The 24,133-nt window shown below is 43.9% G+C and overlaps 1 protein-coding gene across 1 annotated transcript in view; it reads right to left on the bottom strand.

Annotated features, from left to right (window-relative positions):
• Nucleotides 1-1,834: 1,834 nt before the first annotated feature.
• CWC27 (CWC27 spliceosome associated cyclophilin) overlaps nt 1,835-24,133 on the bottom strand; it is a 1,312,165-nt gene continuing 1,289,866 nt past the window's right edge. Inside the window, exon 14 of the mRNA XM_069627345.1 lies at nt 1,835-3,684. Within this exon, the coding sequence (XP_069483446.1) occupies nt 3,513-3,684 (172 nt within the window). The 3' untranslated portion in view covers nt 1,835-3,512. The remainder of the gene's footprint in view (nt 3,685-24,133) is intronic.

Here is a 24,133-nt window from a genome sequence, read left to right as displayed (position 1 = left end):
GCAGCGACTGGCAAAGCAAACTGAATAGCTTTTCTTAAGTGGTCATTTAGGCTTTTAGCTCCCCCACTGGCTACTGGTGAAGATGAACATGTTGCCATCTTGATAACCTGCATGCCACAGATCAATGGAGTCTGATGGTAGTATACGCTTCTGCGCATGCACACGCACTCTCTTTACGTTACAGCCTTTAGTTTACTTCCAGGCCAAAAGGTGTTCAGTAATCACGGACATGTTACCCTTTGGTATGGCAGCAGGGAATACCCACAGAGATTAGTAAATTTCGCAGTGTGACTTATTATATGTAAATTCAATGATAGAACCAGGGAAATCCCCCATTGTCATATGTTTAGAAAACATTATCCATTATAAATATATAAACCCCAAAGCCACCAGTCCCGGCAGGATAGCTCAGCGGCAACATGCGCACCTTGGAAGCAAGACACATGCGCACCTTGGAAGCAAGACGACACGAAGCAACACAGGTTCGATCCCCGGGTTCGCACTTAGAAACCTCTGGGTGTTTAAGCGCGTTATAAATATGCAAATAAGACAAAAACAATTACGCAACTAAATAAACAAAAACAATTTAACAGCGCCGTGATGCCCATGGGCTGTGTGAGCGCTTTAAAAAAAAATTAAATAAAAAAAAAAGCAAACCCTTTTCCTTCTTGGCACTGTATTATTCTTCCTATTGCTAACATATTGATTTTGTGTCAGGCACATGTGGTTTATGGAATGGCATTAAAAACTGCTCAAACTGAAACTACTTGGCAGACGGCACATCCAACAGTTCAAGACCAAGACACTGCAGCACTTGCTTACTGCAGCCTTCCCAAATCAGATTGAAAAGCACACTTAACGGTATGAACGGTATACCGGTATAAACAATGTGACGGTTATTATAGTTCAATTCATTGGTTCACGGTATCTTTAACGGTATACCGTAATACCGTTACATCCCTAATGGCAAGGCAAGCACAATACATGCTAGTTGGGGTTGGAAAAGTATTCTATTTGGATAAACAATGAAGATCTAGAATTTATTTGGTAGTCCGTGCTGAAGATCTCGATACTTATCGAGTGGACAAAAAAAGAAATAGTTGATAAACACCATGTTGCGTAGCTTAAGAACACACACTGATAAAGTATATGGCATTGCATATGTTATCAGAAGAATAAAAGGTAGAATTACAGGTGGTGGGAGATGCAAGATCTACTTTCTGTAGTTATTCTACTAATATTTACAATTCTTGAAAATGGTTTTAGACATTCAAAAAAGATAGGCTATGTTAGATCTGTGCTAAAATGAACTGAGCATCTTCAAATTTAGTAAAAAATGTTTCACCATTCCTGTTAATTACCATCACTGAAGGCATTTGAGATGTCCTAATTGATGTCCTATATGATGTCAGCAGTGTGCTTAGGAGGGCTGCACCATGATACATAACATTACATCAACTAACATTTTTCTTTACAGAATCTCAATATTTTGTTGCAATGAACTTAGTCATCTTGAGTGTCCATCAACTAAGGTTTTTCTCACACACACGTACACAAAGACAAACACACACACACCTACTGTTTTACAACAAGTACTTAATTTGTCTATATGTGTTAAGTGTCACTGTTTATTAAAGAGCATAGACCATGGTTTCATCTCTATAAATTACAAAGTATTAAATCACTTTTTAAATGTTTTATTTATTAAGTGCATATTGGCTTTATGCAAAACCTTCAGCACTACACATAATAAAAATGACAACGTGAAAATACAAGATAGAAAACAGATAAAAAGTGAAACATTGCAAGTCCAACATATGAAAATTATTTTAAAAAAAAAGGAAATGTCCATATATTAAATGGTAGTTACATTAATCCAGGTGCTTCTTTCCATATGTTGTACGCTGCTGCAGTAATTAGAAGGCCTTCAGCGGAATACAATGTGCTCCCAACCAGCCTCAGAGCAGGTGCAATTCCTGTACCCCTTACTAGAGCTCATCTGTAGGACTGGGCATCTAGTAAGCATATGCCGGGTGGTCTGTATTGCACAATGACACAGTCGGCAGCGCCTGTCCACGCGGCAAATAGCCCTCCACGCTCCCAAGTACTAAAATGTGGCCAATATATTTAGGCGCAAGAAAGATATGCAATGTCTAAGCCCGGTGGAGCAAGGTTGTAATAGGTAAGAGCAAGAAGCATGAGGGCGGAAACCCTGTGTAGAATACTTAACGTATCGACAGTTGATGCTCAGTTGACCTGTGTTTTCTGACCTATCCCAGACCATCCTTTTGGCCTTTAGTTCTTGGAAATATTGGTATGGGTATGCCGCATTAGAAATGATAAGGCCAGTGAAATCAAGATGGGAAATGACTGACTGCTTCAAATCGCTGGAAGTTCGAATAAGGAGGTTGTAATTCTCATTCTGTGCAATGACGCTGAGCAAGGTCCTACTCTCCCTTCCTGCCCAGCGCAATTTAAGGAAGAGCTTAGGGTGTTGTATCAGCCAAAGTGCCAACAGGGAAGGCAGGCCCAGCTGGCACCTCAGTGCCTCCACAGGCACTGCACGGGGTACAACAAGTAGTGAGCGGAGGAGTTTTCCCTCAAGTAGGTCAAGCCAATTAATTAGCCCTCCAGACCGTAAAGTATGCTGGGAATAATTCCAACCTTATATATCTCCAAAAAACATTCCATGTTTTGGCCCCCTTTCCTAGCAATACATCCCCAGATGGCCAGACATTTCTTGAGCAGCTCGAGTTACTTTGTGATAGGGTTTATTGGGGGGGGGGGATAAATAGGGTGGGGTAGTGGGGTTGTATGGGGAACCCACAATTAAAAGGAAGTAAAAACCCACAATCGAAACTACCACGAAGTAACTTACCACTTTATAATTTACAGGCATGAAATTGTTTTTCAGTATATCTGTGTAGTGTACTCTGTGTGTGTCTACTGGGCACCCAGCTGTACCTATCCACCAGCCTATGTACCTCCATTGAGTGAAGCCTGATTGCAGTGCTATAGCTACCAATCGAGGGGGTGTGGTCTATATTTTGGGCAGAAAGCGGACATTTTCTAGGATAGACGATTGTAAAACCCTCCGCAGAGGTCTGTGCAAAAATATCCCTAACAGCAACAGGATGTGGTGGCCAAAGCTACTGCGAGGGGTGGCACGCTCCGCCGTGCCCGCAATCCTCTGGAATGGGAGTACAGAGCACGTGACCTGAAAGATGCAGCACGCTGTTATACTTCATTACGCCACTGTGCACCGAGTGACTGTAAGAACAGGCGTACCGTTCTGTGTGACAATGCACTTGTTCATGAACCCAAATGATGTCGACTTCAAACATTGTAAAATAAATGAGAAACACAATTTCCTTTTAAAAGAAAACCATGCTTAATAATTAAAATTATTTATTTTGACACTTTATAAATTGCATCAATAAGACAATAATTTTCTAAAAGGTCCTCACTTTCACATTCACATTTCAAGCAAGGCTTAGTGTGTGGCTTTTTAACTACATCATGTTTTTCCTTTCTTTCTTTTCTTTCATAATCTTTTTGCTTTCTTCCCTCCTTCTCTTATTGACAGGGTTTCTGGGATCATATATTTCAAACGTATCTTCATCTTGCACAGCTGCGTCCTTTACTTTCTTACTTTTGTCATCAAATTGGAGGACATGCGACATCCTGAAAGAAAAGAAAAAGATTACATTCTGTAATCATTCAAGTCGATTCAAGTTGCATTATAACTCGAGTGACAAATCAATCAGCAGTTTCTATCGAAAATGTGTGTTTGCACAAAAGCAGACATTACCCTAAAATAACAGAACATTACAATACATCAATTATATGAATACATTTTAAAATCAATCGTATTCTTTCTACACTATGAGCCTTCAAGGTGCCTCTAAGGGAATTGCATGTAAACAATTTCTTCTCATCTCAAAGTCTGAACGATAACGTTTTGTACTGCAAAAGCAACCGGCTTGTCAGGAAGCAGCTTGGCAACATTGTTGAACATTTTTGTTTCTTTAAGTTGATGCTAAAAATCGCCCAAGAATTGAACACATATTGGACCACTGATATTGTAGCTGTGCATTCCTCTACACAACCATGGTCACGTTATACAAACCTGAGCACATATATATATATTCCAGAGGGCTCCGAGCGATCTGCCTACATATAATCGCATACATTTCAGGTCTCACGCGCATGCATCTGGTGGAAATAGTGTCGCTGTGGTGACAGGGATCAAAGACCAGGACAAGATGGCGATGCGGTGCAAATTATTGTTGATTTCGGGAATAAAGTACAGGCTGGCCAAAATAAGAAGGGGGCCTGTAAACCAAATAAAAGTAAAGTCGTATTCACGCATCCTGGGTCTCTCTGGTTTGACATGCGGGCGGTATATGTTTGGGCTTAAAGCCCTTTAAATGTTTGTTGCACCCTTCTTCTCTAGTCTTCTTGGGTAATGGCCCAAAATGTCTCCCTCACAATTAAGACGGCCAAAAATGCAGATTATTTTTTGTAAGACCCGCCCTTACACCATATAGATGTGGGGGGATATGTGATATAATGGGAATATGGGGGGGCTGTGAGGGGTCTCCCCCCGCATATGTATGTGGTGCAAAGGGGGTTTAAAAACAAAAAACAGCATTTTCGGCCGTCGTAATTATGGGGGTCGCAATAGTCACATAGATCCGTCTTCTTGGGGTCTCTTCTGCTTGTTTCTCAGTCCTGAGTTTAAGGGGTTCCTGGACAATATTCTCTGGTGTTCTCTGGCTCGCTTCTTGCTTCTCTTCCATTCAGATACAGAGATAGGTTGCCTCCAGTGGGTATCGAAGGGGCAAGCTTTAACAGTGCTCTCATCATCATCTAGCTCCGATTCATACTCTCTTCTCCATCTCTCTACTCCTGCTCTCGAAACTTCACCTCCTCTCCACTACACCATTCGCTATACCCATGCTCCTGTCATGGGTTTGACTCTGCTAGATCAGCATCCCACCTCTAGTCCCTGTCTTGGGCGAAGCGTACCATCTCGAACCTTCATGATCGTACCAGCTACCAGCACGCTAACCTCTTGTGCTTTTAACTGATGTTCTCTTTGAACATCCTCCTTCTGTCTAAACCGAACCTCCTCCAGATGACTCCAATCAACCTCCTCCTTCTGTCCTAACTCAACTCCTCCTCCTATCGTAACCCAACGTCTCCCAGATTACTCATCTCGAAATGCCTTCCTCACTCTCCAGCCTTCTCTTACCAATACATACTCCGGACACCCACTCTGTCTAACTGGGACTCGAGTTTATTGAGCCCTTGGATCCCTCTCCGAGAGTTCAGCTTCCAGGACAATACAAATTAGGGAGGGTCTATGATTGGCTGGATGTAATTGATTCACCTGTCTGTGTGTTATGGTGCTTTGGGGATGATCTGTCATCTTCGATTGTACGGTCCGATCTTGGGTGAATACGGTCACCTGAGGCCGGGGTTTTAAGTGGGGTAAGAAATTGGGGGGGCCCTCATTTAGGTGGTGTGGCTTATGGGATGGGCGTGGCCTAAAAAGTACACAAACCAAAGTAAGTTAAGAAAACAAATATATAAATACATGCAAGCCCTCTTTTATAAACATAGAAATATTTCTACGTTAAAAAAGTTGCCTTGAAAAGTATACAAACCATAGTAAGGTACGCACACAAATATATAACATTTATATATTTGTGTGCATACCTTATGGTTTGCGTACTTTTCAAGCCATCTTTTTTAACATAGAAATATTTCTATGTTTATAAAAGATGGCTTGAAAAGTACACAATTCAATCCATCTTTTTATAAATCTTTGATGATTGACAAAGTCCGAGGCGTCTTTTTCCGCCGGCAAAGCTTTATAAATGATGGCTTGAATTGTGTACTTTTCAAGCCATCTTTTATAAACATATAAATTAGCATGTAGTCCCTAGGTTCGAAGACGCCTCAGTGACCTGGGGAGGGGGCAGAAAACAAAAGGACAGTAACTTCCTTAGGGGCCACAAAAGAAAGGTACAGTGACTGACGGAAGTGCCAGCCAGTCACAACTGGCACTTCTGTCAGCTTGCCTGACTCGAAAATGGCGGGCCTATCTCCCGCCGTGGCTGCGGGATAATGTGTCACACCAATGTTGTGGTGGGCCTGGGGGACGCCAGCAGTGTCCCAGCTCAAGCCCACTTTTTGGAGACTGCCGGGGCCCCGGCCTGGCTGCCACCAGCCCACTTAAAGCACAGCCTGAGGCTGTCCGGAGTTTGGCTTTTCATGCCAGCGAGGCAGAGCCTGGCCTCCTGCTCCATGGAAGAATCATATGATGTTGGGCCGGCTAAAAGCTTTTTCAAATGTCCTGCTGTTTCCCTGCAGGAGTTCTCTGGGCTTGTGTTGCAGGGAAATTACCACAGTCGATCTCTGTAGCAGATGCAGTGCATGGTAATTAAATGAGAGCCGGGTGTGTTTCTGGCATTAGAGCGGACTTGCTGCATAAAGGCCATGAGGACATCTAAGGTGTCCTGAATGTCGGAGCGTAAGCACAGTGTGAGCACTGCATGGACATCCAGCGTGACTGGTGTTTGAGTAGCCCACCATGCAGGTGCCAGAGGAAAATGCAGCATTGCCCTGATGTCAGAGCCTGTTCGCTACCCACATCAAAGGGATTTTCTCCATTCGCTGGATGGTTTCCCCTGCTCAGCATTTTCAGTAGTCGAATAGCGGCAGTGCTTAGAAACGTCCCTATTGCAGGAATATTTAGAGTGTGCCACTTTAGGAACGGAAAGACCCTTGTATTAACGGTTACATATTAGTTCAGATCCTCAGAGAAGGAAGCTGTCATCCTTAAGGGAACTATGTCCTTAGCTAGCATCATGTGATGGCATCTGCCTTAGGGAGTGTGCCAAGTGTGGGGGACTATGGGATCCTCTCACCACCATCCCTGGGACCACCATCCACTCGCTTAGAGAGGCACCCGGCCCCATTGCTCAGCTCGCTTGATGTCCCCATTGTTACGTAGGAGAATTCAACTCATAGCTCCCACAATTTTCTGTGACACCTCTCAAACCTAGCTTGGATGGTGGAGCAGGGCTTTCGTAGGTCACTTGATTTATATCCTTAAAGGATATTTCTCTTGTGCCACACACTGTTCACAGTCGACACCGACTATGTGCCTCATTGTTGAAAACCATCCAATAGTGCAAAAAATAATTCGCCTAAGCAAGGAATTGAAAGAAATATGTTGCAGTACATAAAGCTGTACAAAGTCACTCATTTTTATTTAGTTACTGAAATCTAAATGCCCTATCCAGAAATCCAACGTCCAATATGGAGGCTATTGAAAAGGGAACTCTGGCACAAGTTCTCAGAAGGGGCACAGAAAAGGCGCTACGGGGAGAAAGAGGACAGGTCAGATGTTCAGACTTCTCTGCAGCCCTTGGATACCAGACCAGCAGTGTGAGAGGTAATGGCATGCTCTCTGAACGGATACATTACTGCCGCTCTCATGAGCATCGCTCATACTTTAAAAAAAGAAAATAATAAGCTTAAAGATGTCTTTTGAAAGGATAGCATTTCAGATAGTGATTGTACACCTGAACAACCACTCAGTCGGAAATGGCACTTTTACTTATTTTATTTACTTATCGGTTATTTGTACTGCACCTATACACAAGTGTTTCGAGGCGCAACAAGACATGGGGTGGGATAACAGAGAGGACACACATGAAATGATCTTTATAGGCCTTGTGACATTCAGATCATGCAAGTGCAGTATCAGGAAGTGCAGAGGGGAGGAGGGAGTGCATGAGCAGGGCGGAGGGGCCCAAGAGGAGTGCATGGGGAGGTCAGGGGAACAGGGCCGCAGAGAGCAGAGAGAGAAGGGAAAGCGGAGTCCACGGGTTAAAGGATAGTTCCGGGACTTTTTTTTTATTGTCCCTACGGTTCGGCCATGTGTTTTTAAGCATAAATCGGTAGATCGTAGAAAACTTTCCTATGGACCTTACCTGACTTTTCGTCCATTAACGCACTCGAAATCAGCTGCCATTTTCTGATAATCCTATCATTTCCCCCCATCGCCCTGGCTCACCTGCTTTTGCGGCACTAAATCAAATCCCCCGCCCCTGAAACAGACTTTATCAAAACATTCATATTCCCCGCCTCTATCCGTGACGTGACTGTGCTGCGTAGGCAAACGCGCCCAGGCGTCTTCTACGCGACTCCACACAGAACCCGGAAACCAACACAGATTAGCTCACAACACAGCGCGCCACAGTTCGGAATATGAAACTGTACTTTTAAATCAAACCGCAAGATTGTAAATTTGGTAAAGTACATATTTGACATCAAATGTTTAGAGAATATTCAGCGATTTGCATTTTTATTTGCTCACGTTCCAAAAAGTTCGTTTTGAGGCACGCGATATTCCTTTGCTGTACACAGGGTCTTAGATCATCTCACAATACAGCGCCACAATTCGGAATATGAAACTGTGGTTTAAAAGCAAACAGCAAGATTGTCCATTTGGCAAAGTACATTTATTGGACATCAAATGTTTAGAGAATATTCTGCGATTTGCATTTTCCTTTGCTCTCAATCCAAAATCGTTCGTCTTGAGGCAAGCGATGTTCGTGTGCAGTACAGAGGGTGTTGGTTTACGATAAAATAAGCTCTTCGGTCGCACTGATAATCACATGGCTGTTCCAACAACGAGGCACTAGGCCACCACAACGGTCTGTATGTTGCATCTAGCCGTTAGTACCGCGTAAGGGCATACTTGTACTTGGCGATCGTCCCATAAAATGGTCGGGGTGGTAACGTTGTTCACGCGGAGAAGCAACTGGCGGTTATAAAAGCCATCCGCCGGTGTCTGGTACTCGTGACACATACAATAATGAAGGATGTACCTGTTTTAAAAACATAAAAAATGAAATTAGTCTCACCATCAGATCTTTATTAAAATTATTCATTTTATATATTAGGTCGGGAAATTATTTCATAGCTAGGACAGTGCAACTGGGTATTATACGTCAAGGGGGGGCTGTAGGATACTGAGACAGTCCCCCAGTGCAGGGGTTGACAGGGAGGCAGTGCAGGTGGAGAGTGGAAGGGCCCAGGACCGAGGTCGCAGACAGTGGACCAGTTGTAGCAGGGGAGAGGGAGAGAGAAAGCAGAAGCAAAGAGGAAGGTTTTGAGGTGCTTCCGTAAAAGGAGATGGTTCTCCTCAAGATAGTGCGCGGTACAAAACAATATGCCACATAGAATGAACAAGTACAACTTAACCCGTCTTTAAAGCTACTGTATAGTAATTAAATTGCGGTATAAACTCATCTAAAGAGTTACTTACATCATATTTGCATTTTCCATTGTGTCTGTGCGTAGGGCAGCCCCGAAATACCACTCCTTCTATGCCGACGTTATTTCTTCTAATGAACGAACATTAAATGGCTTTCGTTTCTGAAATTATATTCATTATCGTTTCTTACGTTATTGCCCCACACCCCCAAAAAGAAGTCTTTCGGGATGGTCCCGGCCTGTCAAGGTCAAATAACAATAGAACCTTATACTGAGTCGTGGGCCATTCCGGCACCCGAAAAAAAAATCAAAGCAGCTGACCTTCACTTTGAACGAGCACACATTCCTAGTTAGCTACATTCAGTGTAAGGCCATCTCACAGGACTCACAGAGCAATCACTTTTATTTACACAATACATAGCTACACATATTCAATGGGCCTGCGACATGAGGAGACTCGAGAGAACAGACAATCAAATTACAATCATTTAAACCGTGATGTGTATTTCTCAATGAGCTCTTCTTTAGGTGGACATGGAACAGAGGCAATGTTGGGTGGCAATTCAGTTGGCCCCTGCACAGGTTCGTTCACAACTCCATGTATGTGCCTATCTAGGACATCAACAATAAGTCTCTCAATAAAGTCATATTGCATATCCTCAAACACTGGTTTGATAACCCATTGTTTACTTCTTTTAGTGAAGGCCTTATTGTAGCGAAGCGTCCCTAAAGTTCCGGTCGTCCTACTTTGTTGACGGCCAACATTATGGTTATGTGCCAAGACCGCTAGAAGAGTCCGATTTATCATGCCCTCCATGCCAAAATGCAATCGTTTTGGCCTGTACTTTAGGCACATATTGTGGAACACCTCCAAATCTCCTGTGTGGCAGAATTCCGTGAGTCCCCTCAAATCTCTTGTTATAGTTTTATCAAATACAATCTTTTCAATGGCTTTGTGAGTGGGTGATGAAGGAATCAACCACTTCTTCTTCCGTGCCTCCTCTGTGGACAAATGGCCATGTTCACAATTGTGGAAAAGTTGGTTTGTGGTCCAGCGGTGAACGTTGCTACAGTGTAGCATTACTGACCGCCATTTTTCCAGTAGAATTTCCAACGACCCTCCACATGTTTTTGAGCTCCACCAAAGATGGTTGCTGATTGACTTGGACCACTGTGAAATACCTTGCATATCTTTTTTTTTACCTGCAGCCGACATTTTTTTATTGATTGTTTTTGCAAGATGCCAAACGTCAAATTGGTGATTTATATTTTTGTACTCTTCTCTCATTGTCTTGGCAATTGAAACGTGTCTGTCCGTGGCTATCAGGTCGATCACCATTCCCCGCGATTGTAGTTCTTGCAATGATGCTACAAAGCCAACTTTCTCCACGGCCACTGAGGATGTACTTTGTGACACCTGCACGACCACCGAACTCACAATTTTCTTACTTTCCATGTCCTGAAAGTGGTAGGTGCAGTACTTGGCTGAAAATCCTGGGCTGTCGCACTGTCCATCACCGGCTAGCCTGAACCGTTTGCCCGCGAATGTACTATCAATAGACATTTTTTCCATTCTCCAAGCTTCGCTAATGGCTGGAAATAGATAATCGGTTTGGTATTTGTAGAACTGAGTTTTCGCAATGAAATGGATTCCCACAAACTGAAAGAAAGACTCTAACTTTTTAAAACTTGAACCACTAAAAAGTGCAGCCGCTGCACAAAGTAGATTGCCTGCTGGCAGTTGCCCCAGCATGGGTTGTGCAGACCATGAGAAAGGATGATATTTTGTACAGGTGGCATGTATTTTAGGGTTAGTGCCTCGCATTGCACGAGTCACATTAATCAATGGCTCCCCACATACTTCCCCACCAACCGAATGCCCACATTTAATCCGAATAATAATATCAATCAAACAACTATCGAATACAATGAATTTGGCCTTTTTCCTTATACTGTCACTCTGCATCCCAGCTGGTTCGGCCTGTAACGTTGAGGACATGTCACTCACATGAAAGGTAGAATCTCTGATATCGTCTTCCGCTATGTTCAGTGATATTGATGGTGTTTCATTGTCGTCCACTTCATTCTCTTCCATTGCAACATCTGTTCCTTCTCCGGCGATGGGTGAATAAAACAATTTCTTCAACTTTCTCGGGGTCTTAGTTTTTGCGGGTGTGGATTCTGTGAATTGATCTCCGACTGCTTCCGAACTACCAGGAGGACATTCACTATCAATGGCTGGATGTGGTATAGCTCCGTTGTCAATCACTTCATATTCTTCCCATTGGCACGATGCATCTCCAGTCTCAAGTCCCTGCCAAAAGGTTTGACAAGCAACATCTCTCGTTCGCTTCACCGTCTGTGTAGATCTAGTTCGTACACCCACTCGCAACTAGAGAACAGATTGGAAAAGGGATGTTCAGTTTAAACACAACTTACAGTATTGAACTATTAACAGTGAAAAACAACATAATATAGTGACCAGGACACTAACCTTCTTTTGCTTTCTTTTCTTTGAAACTTTCTTGCCTCGAACTTCAACATTGGGACGCTGTTGCTCCGACTCGTGTGTGCATGTCTCCACTTCCTCTTGCGCTGCAACGACTATATTTTCATGATAAGCACACCCATCACGCACTGACGCTCCATCGACTCCCTGAAACATAGAACTTTCATTAGTATGTATAATAATATTGAAAACACAAAATGTACTTGGGGACCAATACCCACGTACATCTCAATAGCAAAACACAAATGAACGCTTTGTGTAGAACATTCAAACGACAATTATTCACGCATTGTTGATCTAGTTAGATGGAACTGTCAAGATCCATACCTCGGGCTCCTCATAGACTTCCATTGATGATATTATTGAAGATGATGCTTCAGTAACTCCCTGAAACACAGTAATTGCATTAGTATGGTTTTCTATTTTGTTAAAAAGAACATACACTTTATGCAGGCGTCAACGGCTCATCTAAATAGACCTGCACAAATGATCAGTTGTCTAAAATAAATAATGGATATCTAAATATGATTCGATTTGCTTGATCGTTGGAAGTGTCACCACCCAGAGATCTGCATCAACTACTAGGGGTGATGTTCTTGTAGAATAAGCTCCGTCATCTCCCTGAAACATAGTACTTGCGTTAATAAAGAAGGAAGTATAGCGGATGTAATCACGTCATATGATTTCGCTTGATCGAACTGTCAGTATCCTTACCTCGAAATGCATAAGAACATCAAGGGACGATGTAACTGCGGTGCACACTTCTGCAAGCTGTTGCGCCGACCCGTAACTGCATGCTCCCCCTTCTTCTTGGACTAATGCTCCATCGACTCCCTGAATCATAGGACTTTCATTAGTAATGAACACAATATTGAAAAAAGAAGACACATAGCAGGGCGACGACAGAAGGACATATCAATGGCTAAAAACGAAAGAAACATTATGTGTAACAATCACGCTACAAGAATGCAAGATCTGATGATCTCCATCGATGGAACTGTCCGGAAACGTACCTCGAGCACCTGAGTGACATCAACGGTTGTCGTCAATGCGTTGGACTCCTCAGCATCTCCCTGAAAGACAGTACTTGCATTATTTTGGATAACAATAATTATAACTGAAAACAAAGACTAGAGGACGAGTACAAGGGTGTACCATTAGGTAAAATAATCACACGATAAATTAAAACTATTGATTTACATGCCTAAAACAAGTCAGTGGCAGAATAGCTAAGTAAGATTACCCGATAGGCGCTTGAAGTGGCTGATGACTGCAATAACGACACGGATGGAGAATCTTCCGCCTTCATATTGAGTGGATACATAAATGGGGAAATTATTGTTAGCTAATGCTACACACTACCGCAAGGCCGAGAGATAAATACGTAAACTTGACTCACCAGTGGAGGGATGTGGACGAATAGAGTGGGAATAGCGGTTGAGAGCAATTTTCGCTTCGCTCGCGGTGTGTTCTTCTTTATTAGCAATGATGTGGAGTACATGTCAGAGGTAAAGTGCCTGCTGCAGATGCGGTATTGATCACCCCTCTTGTCCGCAAAGACTTCTAGGACTCTACTTTCAAGCTCAGACCGTGGATATCCGCAATATCGGACCCATTCTCTTATCTGATCTATTGTCTTAGGGAAAACATTCATTATAGTACCTTCAGATTTACTATGAGTCTTCGAAGGGCAACCGTCAATGGAACAGGCAGGCATTGTGGAAAGTTCTGAAAAGTAAAGATCAACAATTCTCTATGAATACCAATGTGTTAAAAAATTAAATGACACATAAAAGGTTCAATGCAAGGTTTGTTTTGGTTCTTGGAACTATACACGTTATTCACATGCGGATAAGTATTTGAATAACTTTAAAAAAATAGAAAGATAATTTGACTAAACTCAGAACATGTGACTAGTTCCTTGCATGTACTGTCTTGAACGAAAAGAAATTGGACGCAAAATGATTATGGTACATGGCCTTACCTTGACGAACAAACAGTTAGATGCAGGGATCAGAGTAGTTTCTTGTCGTAGAACAGGGAGCAGTTCACAGGTTGCAAACTGACGAGTTTCCTCGAAGTGGTCACGGAAGTTCACAGAGACGAAGAGCAGATAACCAGCACCTTCACGGGTTGACTAGCAAAGCGCAAAGAAGTTCTCATTAAAAATATGAAGTGGGTTATAAAGAATTGGAAACAGGGGTGTGTTTGTGAATGACGTGTATATGTCGTGGCATTATGCGGTTTGCAGGGGGGCGTCCAGCGTGAGGGGGGATGCTTGGCAGGAGACACGGGGTCTGGAGGTAGACATGGGAACAACCACCCATGCTCTATAGAGCACTTTGAAGTGTACATGGTCTTTGGCACCTCTTGGCCTTTATCGCTCCCCGACAGCTCCACTTGCCAGCACAAGTACCCCGGTGCGAACTGCCTTTGATAGGGCGGGGGTGGATTGGGGCGGTGATCGTGCAGACAAGACACAGGAAGACTCGTGAATGGAGACACACTTATGTGGATTGCAGGGGGGCGTCCAGCGTGAGGGGGGATGCTTGGCAGGAGACACGGGGTCTGGAGGTAGACATGGGAACAACAACCCATGCTCTATAGACCACTTTGAAGTGTACATGGTCTTTGGCACCTCTTGGCCTTTATCGCTCCCTGACAGCTCCACTTGCCAGCACAAGTACCCCGGTGCGAACTGCCTTTGATAGGGCGGGGGGTGGATTGGGGCGGTGGTCGTGCAGACAAGACAAAGGAAGACTCGTGAATGGAAACACACTTATGTGGATTGCAGGGGGGCGTCCAGCGTGAGGGGGGATGCTTGGCAGGAGACATGGGGTCTGGAGGTAGACATGGGAACAACAACCCATGCTCTATAGACCACTTTGAAGTGTACATGGTCTTTGGCACCTCTTGGCCTTTATCGCTCCCTGACAGCTCCACTTGCCAGCACAAGTTCCCCGGTGCGAACTGCCTTTGATAGGGCGGAGGGTGGATTGGGGCGGTGGTCGTGCAGACAAGACTCATTTGCCGCAGGGCCTCACCAAGGAGAGGCCATCTAACTGCATGTAAGAGGCAGGCTGCAGGATCTAGTACATGGAAGGCAGGGGGGTGAGTTTATAAATACCTCACCCTCCAAAGAGAATATATGGGTGCAGTTCACCCTGGAGACCCTGGATGCCTAGGCAGTTAGTCAGCACCAGGCTGGCCTGTGGTGGCAAGGCAGAACGGCCCACAGGGGGTCATCTCTGTACCCGGTGCCCAAAAGGATGATTTATTATGATCAACCATATTGATTATTTACCTATAACCATGTTTTGTATCAATAAAATCCAACGGCCTTTTATTGCCAACGCTTGAACAAAGTGGTGTGGTAAGTATTTTTGGGGGAGTAGGCAAGGCCGGGAGGCTTGATGCCAACCCGCAAAATAACATATGTATGTCTGCTGCATATGGGTTCAACGGTTATGTGGATTGAAGGTGGGCGGCCAGCGTGAGGGAGGATGCTGGCCGGAGACATGTGGTGTGACAAGACAAGGCACAGGAAGACACACTATGATTCAATGGAGACACACTAGATTCATTTAAACAATCAAAACAACCGTTGTTAAAATATATGTTGGGTTTTATTTTAGATCTTAATTTCAATTGAACATAAATAATAAACATTACACATTGTAAAGTTCCGGTTGCAGCACATCCAGGGAAAATCCACGGTATTGTCCACTGTCGCTGGGGAAATGTTGTCTAATGGCAAGTACCGCACAGGCAGGTATTACTCTCCGAACGCGGTGTCCGAGCCTCCCGTGAAGCCACCAAGTGAAGCAACGATAGGCCACCAGCCTGTACCACCTGTGAAAATGAAAGATGCAAACTGTATTAAAATGACAAAACTTTCTTATCACTGTCGATTCAGGTAAAAAATGTCATTCTGCTTTGAAAAAAATTCTATCTAGATAATGCACAATATGGAACCGATTTACATGCGTTCGAATGATATGTAGATGTAATTTTATATGTGGGAGACGACCATGAAATAGTAGTGGCATCACTGACATCACAACCAGAGTATACTTACTCGTTACTCGGATTACGTGGACGAACAGTGCCGCGAAGTTCGTGCATAAGCACCATCATCATCCTCAACACGGTCTGTGAGAGGCAGGCTTCCCTGAACTCTGGCAGCTCGGTGATGCATTGAGGACTTGGCTCGCCTTCCGAAATGTAGGCCAAGCACCCGGAATTTTCACGGCAGCAGCAGTTCTCCTCCTCAGTTGGCATTAGCTCGCACCGATTGCACGTGCACCAGGTGGAGACGCCGTCCATGCGACATGGTCCAGGCTCTTCATCCGTTGACTGGTCCTCCCAACTGCCGTCCGAATCCCCATCGTTTTCGCGTGCTTGCCTTTCCAGTAGTTCTTCCTCGGTGTACTCGGGCTCGTACATATACGGCATTATTGTAGCCATTGTGTGGTAAAGAAAGTAAAATAATTTACAGAGATGGTACAGGTGTGCACAAGGCCTAGAAGCGGCGAAGGTAGCTGACCAGAGCACAGAAACGAGTCACAGAATACTCAAAGTAACACAGAGAGAATAATGGAATCGAAAATCTGCTGCTGTGTGTTGTGAAACAGTGTGTTTATACTTATTGAGGAAAGAGGCGTCCTGCCATTTCCATGGCGAAACTTCATTAGCTGAGGCGCAGCGATTGTTGACACGAAACGTGCTTTGGCGTTGGGAAATGGGCGGTACGCGTCTGCTGATGTCAGGCTCAGGGGCGGGGGATTTGATTTAGTGCCGCAAAAGCAGGTGAGCCAGAGGCGATGGGGGGAAATGATAGGATTATCAGAAAATGGCGGCTGATTTCGAGTGCGTTAATGGACGAAAAGTCGGGTAAGGTCCATAGGAAAGTTTTCTACGATCTACCGATTTATGCTTAAAAACACATGGCCGAACCGTAGGGACAATAAAAAAAAAGTCCCGGAACTATCCTTTAAGTGCAAAGCTTGGGGCTGAGTTGGCACAGGGTGCAGGCCCAGACATGGAAGTGCAGGAAGTGCAGGGCTAGACTGGACAAAGGGTGGGGCCTGGTGCGCTGTAAGGCTCTGAAGTAACCAGGTTGTCAGTTTAGGGCAGATGGGGAACATTAGCAGGGGAGAGGGAAGGAAGAAGAGAAAAGGAAGGTCTTAAGGCGCTTAAGGATATCTGGCTCAAGTCTGAATGGGGCAGGGAGGTCATTCCACAGGGTGGCACCTGCAGAGGAGAGAGAGAGAGATCTACCCCCTACTCTCTGCTTGGAGAAACATCTGGTCTGCAGAGAGTTGGAGCTAGATGACCAAAGGACTCTAGCACAGAGGTATTTACGGAGAGAGAGTTGTATGTAGCGTGGTCCCAGACTCCAGAAAGCCTTGTGGATGATGCAGAGGGTCTTTAACTTGATCCTCGCAGCACCCGGGAGCCAGTGGAGAGATATGAGGGCTGGAGAGATGTGGTCCCTGTGCTCGAGGCCAAGGCTAAGTCTTGCAGTTCTGTTCTAGATAAGTTGAAGGGGGTGAAGGGTTGCGTTAGGAAGATTGAAGAAGATGCTGTTGCAGTAGTCCAGTCTGGAGTGAACCAGAGCTCTGGAGACATTGAGTTTCTGGGGGAGAGTGAGGAAGGGGAGAATGCCTCTGAGGAGGTGCAGCTGGAAGTGGGCCTTCTTGGCAAGGTCTGTAATGTGAGGAGAGAAGGAGAGAGAGGAGTCACCAATAATACCAAGGTTTTTTGCCTTGCAGGAGAGAGTGTGGAGGGAGCCCATGGAGGGTGGCCAGAGTGTTGAAGGGAAAGAGGGAGCAGGGGTCCAGATGAAAAGGTTCTCTATCTTACCGGCATTAAAGCAGAGATCATTGGCAGTGCATCATTGCTGAAAGGCAGATAGGCAGTCAGGTATGAGAGAGGAAGAGGCAGAGGAGGGTAGCTTGAAGGAAAGCTGCGCGTCATCAGCATAACACTGGAAGTTAGGAGAGAAGGTGGAGATCAAGTGGGCTAGAAGGGCAAGGTAGATATTGAAAAGCCAGGCTGAGAGGATAGAGCCCTGGGGTACACCGCAGGTGGAGAGTGGGATGGTGGAGAGAAAAGGGCCCAATTGAACCTGGGAGGGTCTATCAGAGAGGAAGGTCAACCAGTTCAGAGCCAGGTCTGTAATGGCAAGGACGTTACCAGTGCTCCAGATATATTTTTTAGGTGGGAGTATTTTACTCCGTATTTTTAAACTTTGAGGGTAAATGTGATTTCAAGAGAGTAGAAAGGACTTTTCTCCTTAGCAAGAGAGTAAAATGTATGTGACATCCAGCTGACGTGTGCAAAAACTGTATGGAGATCATTACCATGCGGCAGCTTTCTGCATTGTGACAGAATGCACCTTTAATTATTTCTCTAAGGTCAGATCATTTGATCTCTCGAGTATATATTTAAATGTTGAAAACACAAAAACCTAGCCAATTACATAGCAAAGCAAACATGAATTGTATTATATGTTTTGAGGTTCGATAGCAGAATTGTCTTTTGAGGTTTAACGAAAGTCTACATTTCCTGGAGCTATTACTACCAAATGCATTTCCTGGGGCTATTACTACCAAATGGTACGCCAAGGTTATGATATAACAGTGCAGAGAGTCAAGGACTCCAGGTCAAATGCTATACCTAATCTCAAGGTCAACTTGTTATTTATCTAGTGCTTTTGGCAAAAGCACTGTACATAGAACATATGTATAACAATTATCACCAAACCAAAGTTGGTACTCCTTTACTGCCCTTGAAAGGATGAAAGACGGAGTTGGCCTTGCCGGGATTCTAAGCTGCAACCTACAGATCATGCACAGATTGCAGCAAAGAGCTCTCAACTGGCTGAGATCTCTTATTGGCTAACATCCTTCAAAGGTCGGTAAACTGAGTATCGACTGAGGTATAATAATCACAGTGCCTAGATGTTGGACAAACCATGTATCAAGCGCTACATAAAGTTAAATACCTATCTGGATTATCACAGGGACAGATTTTGCAGAGTTTCGATTTCAATTAAAAATGTAACTTTCATTTGTTTGTTTTAAAACAGCATTTGCATTTCCTGGAGAGTCAGTTTTTGGATGTTTTAATTGTAGTCTTGAAAATTTGAGAGGCTATAATACATACCAGTGATTGGTGTAATGACAATCACTCACCCTTGAGCAACAACTCTTCTGTCACTGATCATTTATGATAATGTACCCCATTGACTGCAAGGTTGAATGGATGTAAACTAGACTGTACATACTCATTTTACACACTGTTTTTATAATTGGAGTGTAAATTAAATTATAAGTGTAACAATTATCTGCCTCTGCATGATTATGCACACAGTACAAGAACTCTGAAAAATACAATTGTGCAATACTGGTTTGCTTTCACTCCGAGAAAAAAGCATAATTTGTTACAAAAGATTAATTCTCAATTGCAATTTAGTTTTCCATCTCATTAATTATACAATCCTAAAATGCTAGGGAAATAAATATGCACCGTACTTCTGTTTGCTCCATGAGCATCTACACACAGCACAGCAGAAGCTGAATGGAAAGGAACCATTCCTTTTACTACAGTGTGCAGTTTCTTTTTTTGAAAGGCTTTAGAGAAATACATTCCTTTTCAGAGGCTTTGCACTGCACTCTCCTCTAATCTTGTGTGTAAGTGTCCGCAGGAAAATAATAAAGCAGACATATTTACATGATTTTCATGCCTAGAAATGCCTAGTACGACCCTTATCTGGAGGCTTGGGTGTTACAGAGCCGATTAATCAGGGTGGCCTGGTTAACCATATCAAAGGCAGAGGAATGATCAAGAAGGATGAGAACGGAGGGCAGGCTAGAATCTAGATTAGAGAGCAAGTCTTCACGGGTGTTCAGGTTTCAGTGCCTCTGGTAACTCTGAAGCCAGACTGGTAGTCGTGGAGACAATCAACACATTCAGTGTAGTGGAAAAGCTGGGAGATGGCAAGCTTCTCCACGAGTTTGACAAGGAAGGAGGTAATGGAGATAGGGCGGTGGTTTGCCGGACAGGACCGGTCAGCAGAAGGCTTTTTGAGGAGAGGGTGCACAAGGGAGCGCTTGAGGTGTGAGTGGAAAGATCCAGTGGTGAAGGAGTGATTGCAGCAATCGGCCAAGGCTGGAGCAAGGGGGGCAGTATTTTCCTTGATGGTTCTGAGGGACAGGGAAGCACCTGTTTGGATGAGACTTTCATAAAGCGGACTTGTCTAGAAACCTAATCAGGTGATATGGGAGAAAAAGAAGGGAGTAAGAGGTGAGGGGACAGAGGGGCCAAGGGAGGCCTGAGAGAAGGAATGGGAAAGGGTAAGGAGTAGAAGAGTGTGCGGAGAGGATGACTTGAGTTTTGAAAATAAAGCAGGAGGCCAGAGAAGTGCATAGGGCATGGGAGGACAAGGGAGTGGTAGAGACTGCAGTAGGCTTGGCAAGTTCCTTGCAGATTTTGAAGAGTTCAGCTGTGTTATTAGTGGCCGCAGAGATATGGGCTTGGATATAGTCCCTCTTCTTAGAGCAGTTGGAGAGTCTGTATGACATCAGGAGGTGCTGGGTGTCTATTTCTAAAGGACTTGTATATAAACCATTCATCTTCTAAACTTAAGTTAGTTCAACTGTAAAAGGGCAGTGTTCTTGGTATGCCATGCACAGTGTGCTGCTGATTTTATGGCATAGCTACATATTCATGGATCCAATATTTTTGATGAATGCCAACCAACACAGACTTGCTGATGGAACTGGCACTTGTGTCTGCCACTTTTTCCTGAGTAATAGAAAAAAGCTGATCTTGACATTTACCATCATACTGGTTCCACTTAGCTGCAAGGGCACCTGCAGTTGATCACCTGTCTCATTATCTACTATGACCACTCGAGGAATGAACGTGGAATGAAGCCACGCAGCATAATATTTTATGCCAAAGAAAATCTAGAGTGAAAACATTTAATTTTTTTACATATTTTATGAATGAACAAAACACAGTAAGGTTCTCTCCCCTCGGGCATGCTGATTGGGATTCGGTTTTATGTTACAAAGCACCAAATACCGCCTGGTGGACTCTTAACCACATTTGTTAAACCTCAATCATGGATACAAAGTTTTCCAATAAAAATTGAAGCTAAATTAAGTTTAATGGTAGAATTTAAATAACAAAAGAGTGAAAACTGAAAAATCAGCCTGCAATGCAAAATAAACTCAGAATCATTGCCCTTTCTGATGACATCACACAGGATTACATAAGTGTACAGCTACAAGCTAAGCACCATAACCCTATAGCATATTATTACATGCAGGTCGTTATTGACCTCCTCTTAGCCAATCAGAATGCCCATAATGCAGTCATTAACTATTATTAGTACCCGGCAAGGGTGAATGAGCTTGTAACATGCAAGCTTATTGGCCTGCACAGGGTCGTTACCAGCCCGACAAAGCCTGTGTCGGGCCGGCCCTGTCAGCATCCTGGGAGCCTTTGAAAGGCAGAAGGGACTATCTGTAGTTCCTTCTCCCTTCCATTGCAGCCATCTTTTTTGTTGACTTTTTAATTTGTTCTTCAATAGCCGCCATGGAAAGGTAGAAGGGATTACGTACAGTCCCTTTTCCCTGTTCTGTTGTGGCGATTTTTCTTTCTTTTTTCAGAGGCGCAACACTGAAGGCATCACACAACTTTAAAAAAGTAACTGCTCATACGCTGGGCTAATGGGCCAGGGTACTAATAGTAATAAGCCTCTCGCCGGCGGTGGGAGTGGTATTACCGTTTCTGGTAATGCCCTGGGGTATTACCTGACACGGTAATGCACCTACCCGGCTCAGGGCTTATTGCTTAAGTATTGACTGCATTCTGATTTCAAAAGCAGACAGGGAAACAATAATGGCATTTCCAAGCAAGATGTCTTTCAAAAAGACACTTACTCTTTAGGAGGACTTCGTCATTCACTGCAAGATCCTATATAACATACCAAAGACAAAGCTAAAACATGGGAAAATGCTTTCACTTTCTTAGAGAAATTGTTCACTTTCACACAACCCCAATGCATGCTCATGGTAAAACCGATCCAGTTTAACCAAGTTGGGAATTAAAATGCTTCACTTATGAAGAGAACCTTATAAAATAAAAATATGTTCAATTTACTGAGTTTTTTTCGATTTACTTTCTCATTATTAAATGTTGTACTTGTATTAGTTCCTACGCTTGCAGTGTCCGCGAGTGGGGAACTAGCAATGTGGAATTTTGGGGGAGAAGAAGGTTAAGAGAGGCTGGGGTGATTGGTGTTAGCGCTTTGCCCTCCCACTGGTCAATAAAGGTATATTTGTCACTACCTACCATTCCGAATGATGATCAGATCCATCATTAAACTATTATTTTTTCCTTCAACCACCAAAACTCCAAAACATGACTTCCATGTGCTAATAGCCTTATAGACTTTGGGGAGTCATTATCACTTTGGATAATGACTCTTCCCCGACCTATGGCCCTCGGCTTTGCCTCGGGCGATAGCTTGGTGGCAGGCCATTGACCCACGATAATGACCCCGCCCTTGGTCTATCTATAAAGCTAAATCATTTCACATGCACACGAATGATCATATTATGCTACCCAAAGCGAAGTGTCGTTTTGCCATCCACACCTTCCAATGCAGCCAGACTAGATGTTTTAGGAGCAATATAATGCCCCTTAGGGCCTCTTTACTTGCGATGCCATGGCACTGCCTTACTGCAGCACTGACACGGTTCTGATGGGCAATATTGTGTGTAAATGGAGTGCTATGTGAAGGCGTGATAGCAAACCCAGCAGCTGATGTGCGAGCTCGTCAGATAAGGTAGGCACGGGGAAATAAGTGACACTGCAATGCCATTTTTTATATTTCACGGCATGATATTTTTGCTGGCAAAGGAAGTATTCATTTTGAAGGCCAACCCGCAGAGAGGCTAGAATACTGCAGCCCTCGTTATACGCTTCGTAAAGGCAGGCAGCCTGTGTGAATGTCGCCTGCTTTCACAGCCTCTCTACTATGGGCATCAATGTGTTAACGGCATGCCTTGGTAACCACTGGAGTGCTCTCTAGTAACGCAGGAAACACTCGAAGGGATGAAATATTAGGGTTCACCCATGCCCATCTTCTAAACCCCTTTCCAAAATGATGCACAAAAGGGTCAGAAATACCCTTTTGCGAGTTTGAATAAAATGATTGCCAGTCGGTTGCGTTTCTTAACAGAATACATTTCCATCCTCAAAACGAAGGCACAATTGGATGTTAAAGTAAAAAATAATGCATTGTGGGATGCTAGAAATACTACATGAAGTTTTGCTGTAAATGTGCATTGTTAACAGTCAACCAGAGTGATGTCTAACAACGGTGCCGACAAATAATGAAGGCCTGTGTTTTTCTTCCTCCTCCTCCTCCTCAAACCCGCCATTCTTACCACAAAGAAATATTTGGATATAGGAATGTAGCCTCAATATTACATTTACAAGTCTGTCTTCCTTCCTAGTTGCACCGCGTTCCCTTGAAAAGATGAATCCGATGTTGGGGGGGGGGGGGGGTTGGGGGGGGATGTTGAATGCAAACCCCAGTCTCTGGGTTCTAGTTTCACAGGGCCACGTTTTGTCTATTATTTGTGGTTTGAAATTCTATCCTGAAGTTAACAATTGGAAAGGTTATTTTTTGCTGCTCCATATTTTCGTCGTCTCAAATTACATTCCAGCACAGAGGGAACTAAATGTTTATCTAACATTTGCAAAGATTTTTTTTTAGTAATTGTAAAAGACGGCTAGGAGGAACCCACAGTACATTTTGCATCCGACTGTTTATTGACAAACCAGTGTCTAAGGCGAGATCCCTCAAAAATGCAGCTGCCCTCAATGAACCATGCAGGTTGTGTCACTTGATAAGCATATGGCAAACTCTGCTCCAAGATGCACTTCACACGAGCATTATTTTCCAAATGTACGGCCGAATTTACAGCATATGTCCAGGTGTTAATCCATTATGAATAAATATGCACATTTGTAACTTGAGTTTTATATTCACTGTTTTCCTGTGGTGCAATCAATGTTGGTTTCATTCCCTTGTTTTAACCTCACTGAGAACACAGACGGGCAGTCTGCTCTGCTCGGCCTGCTTCCAGAAACACAAGATGAGAAGAATGCTTTACCCCCTTTATCTGAAGTGGGACAGAAAGTCTTGGGCACCATTGCGGCCTGCACAGGACACAACTTATTCAGAACATGTTCCTGCTACCAAATGCGGTGTAGGAATCCTATGGAACAGGTCACACAGCA

The sequence above is a fragment of the Ambystoma mexicanum genome, chromosome 6p (genome assembly GCF_040938575.1).
Source record: "Ambystoma mexicanum isolate Mex_15411 chromosome 6p, UKY_AmexF1_1, whole genome shotgun sequence".
In the NCBI taxonomy this organism is placed as follows: Eukaryota; Metazoa; Chordata; class Amphibia; order Caudata; family Ambystomatidae; genus Ambystoma; species Ambystoma mexicanum.
This window is presented reverse-complemented; position numbering and strand designations above follow the sequence as displayed.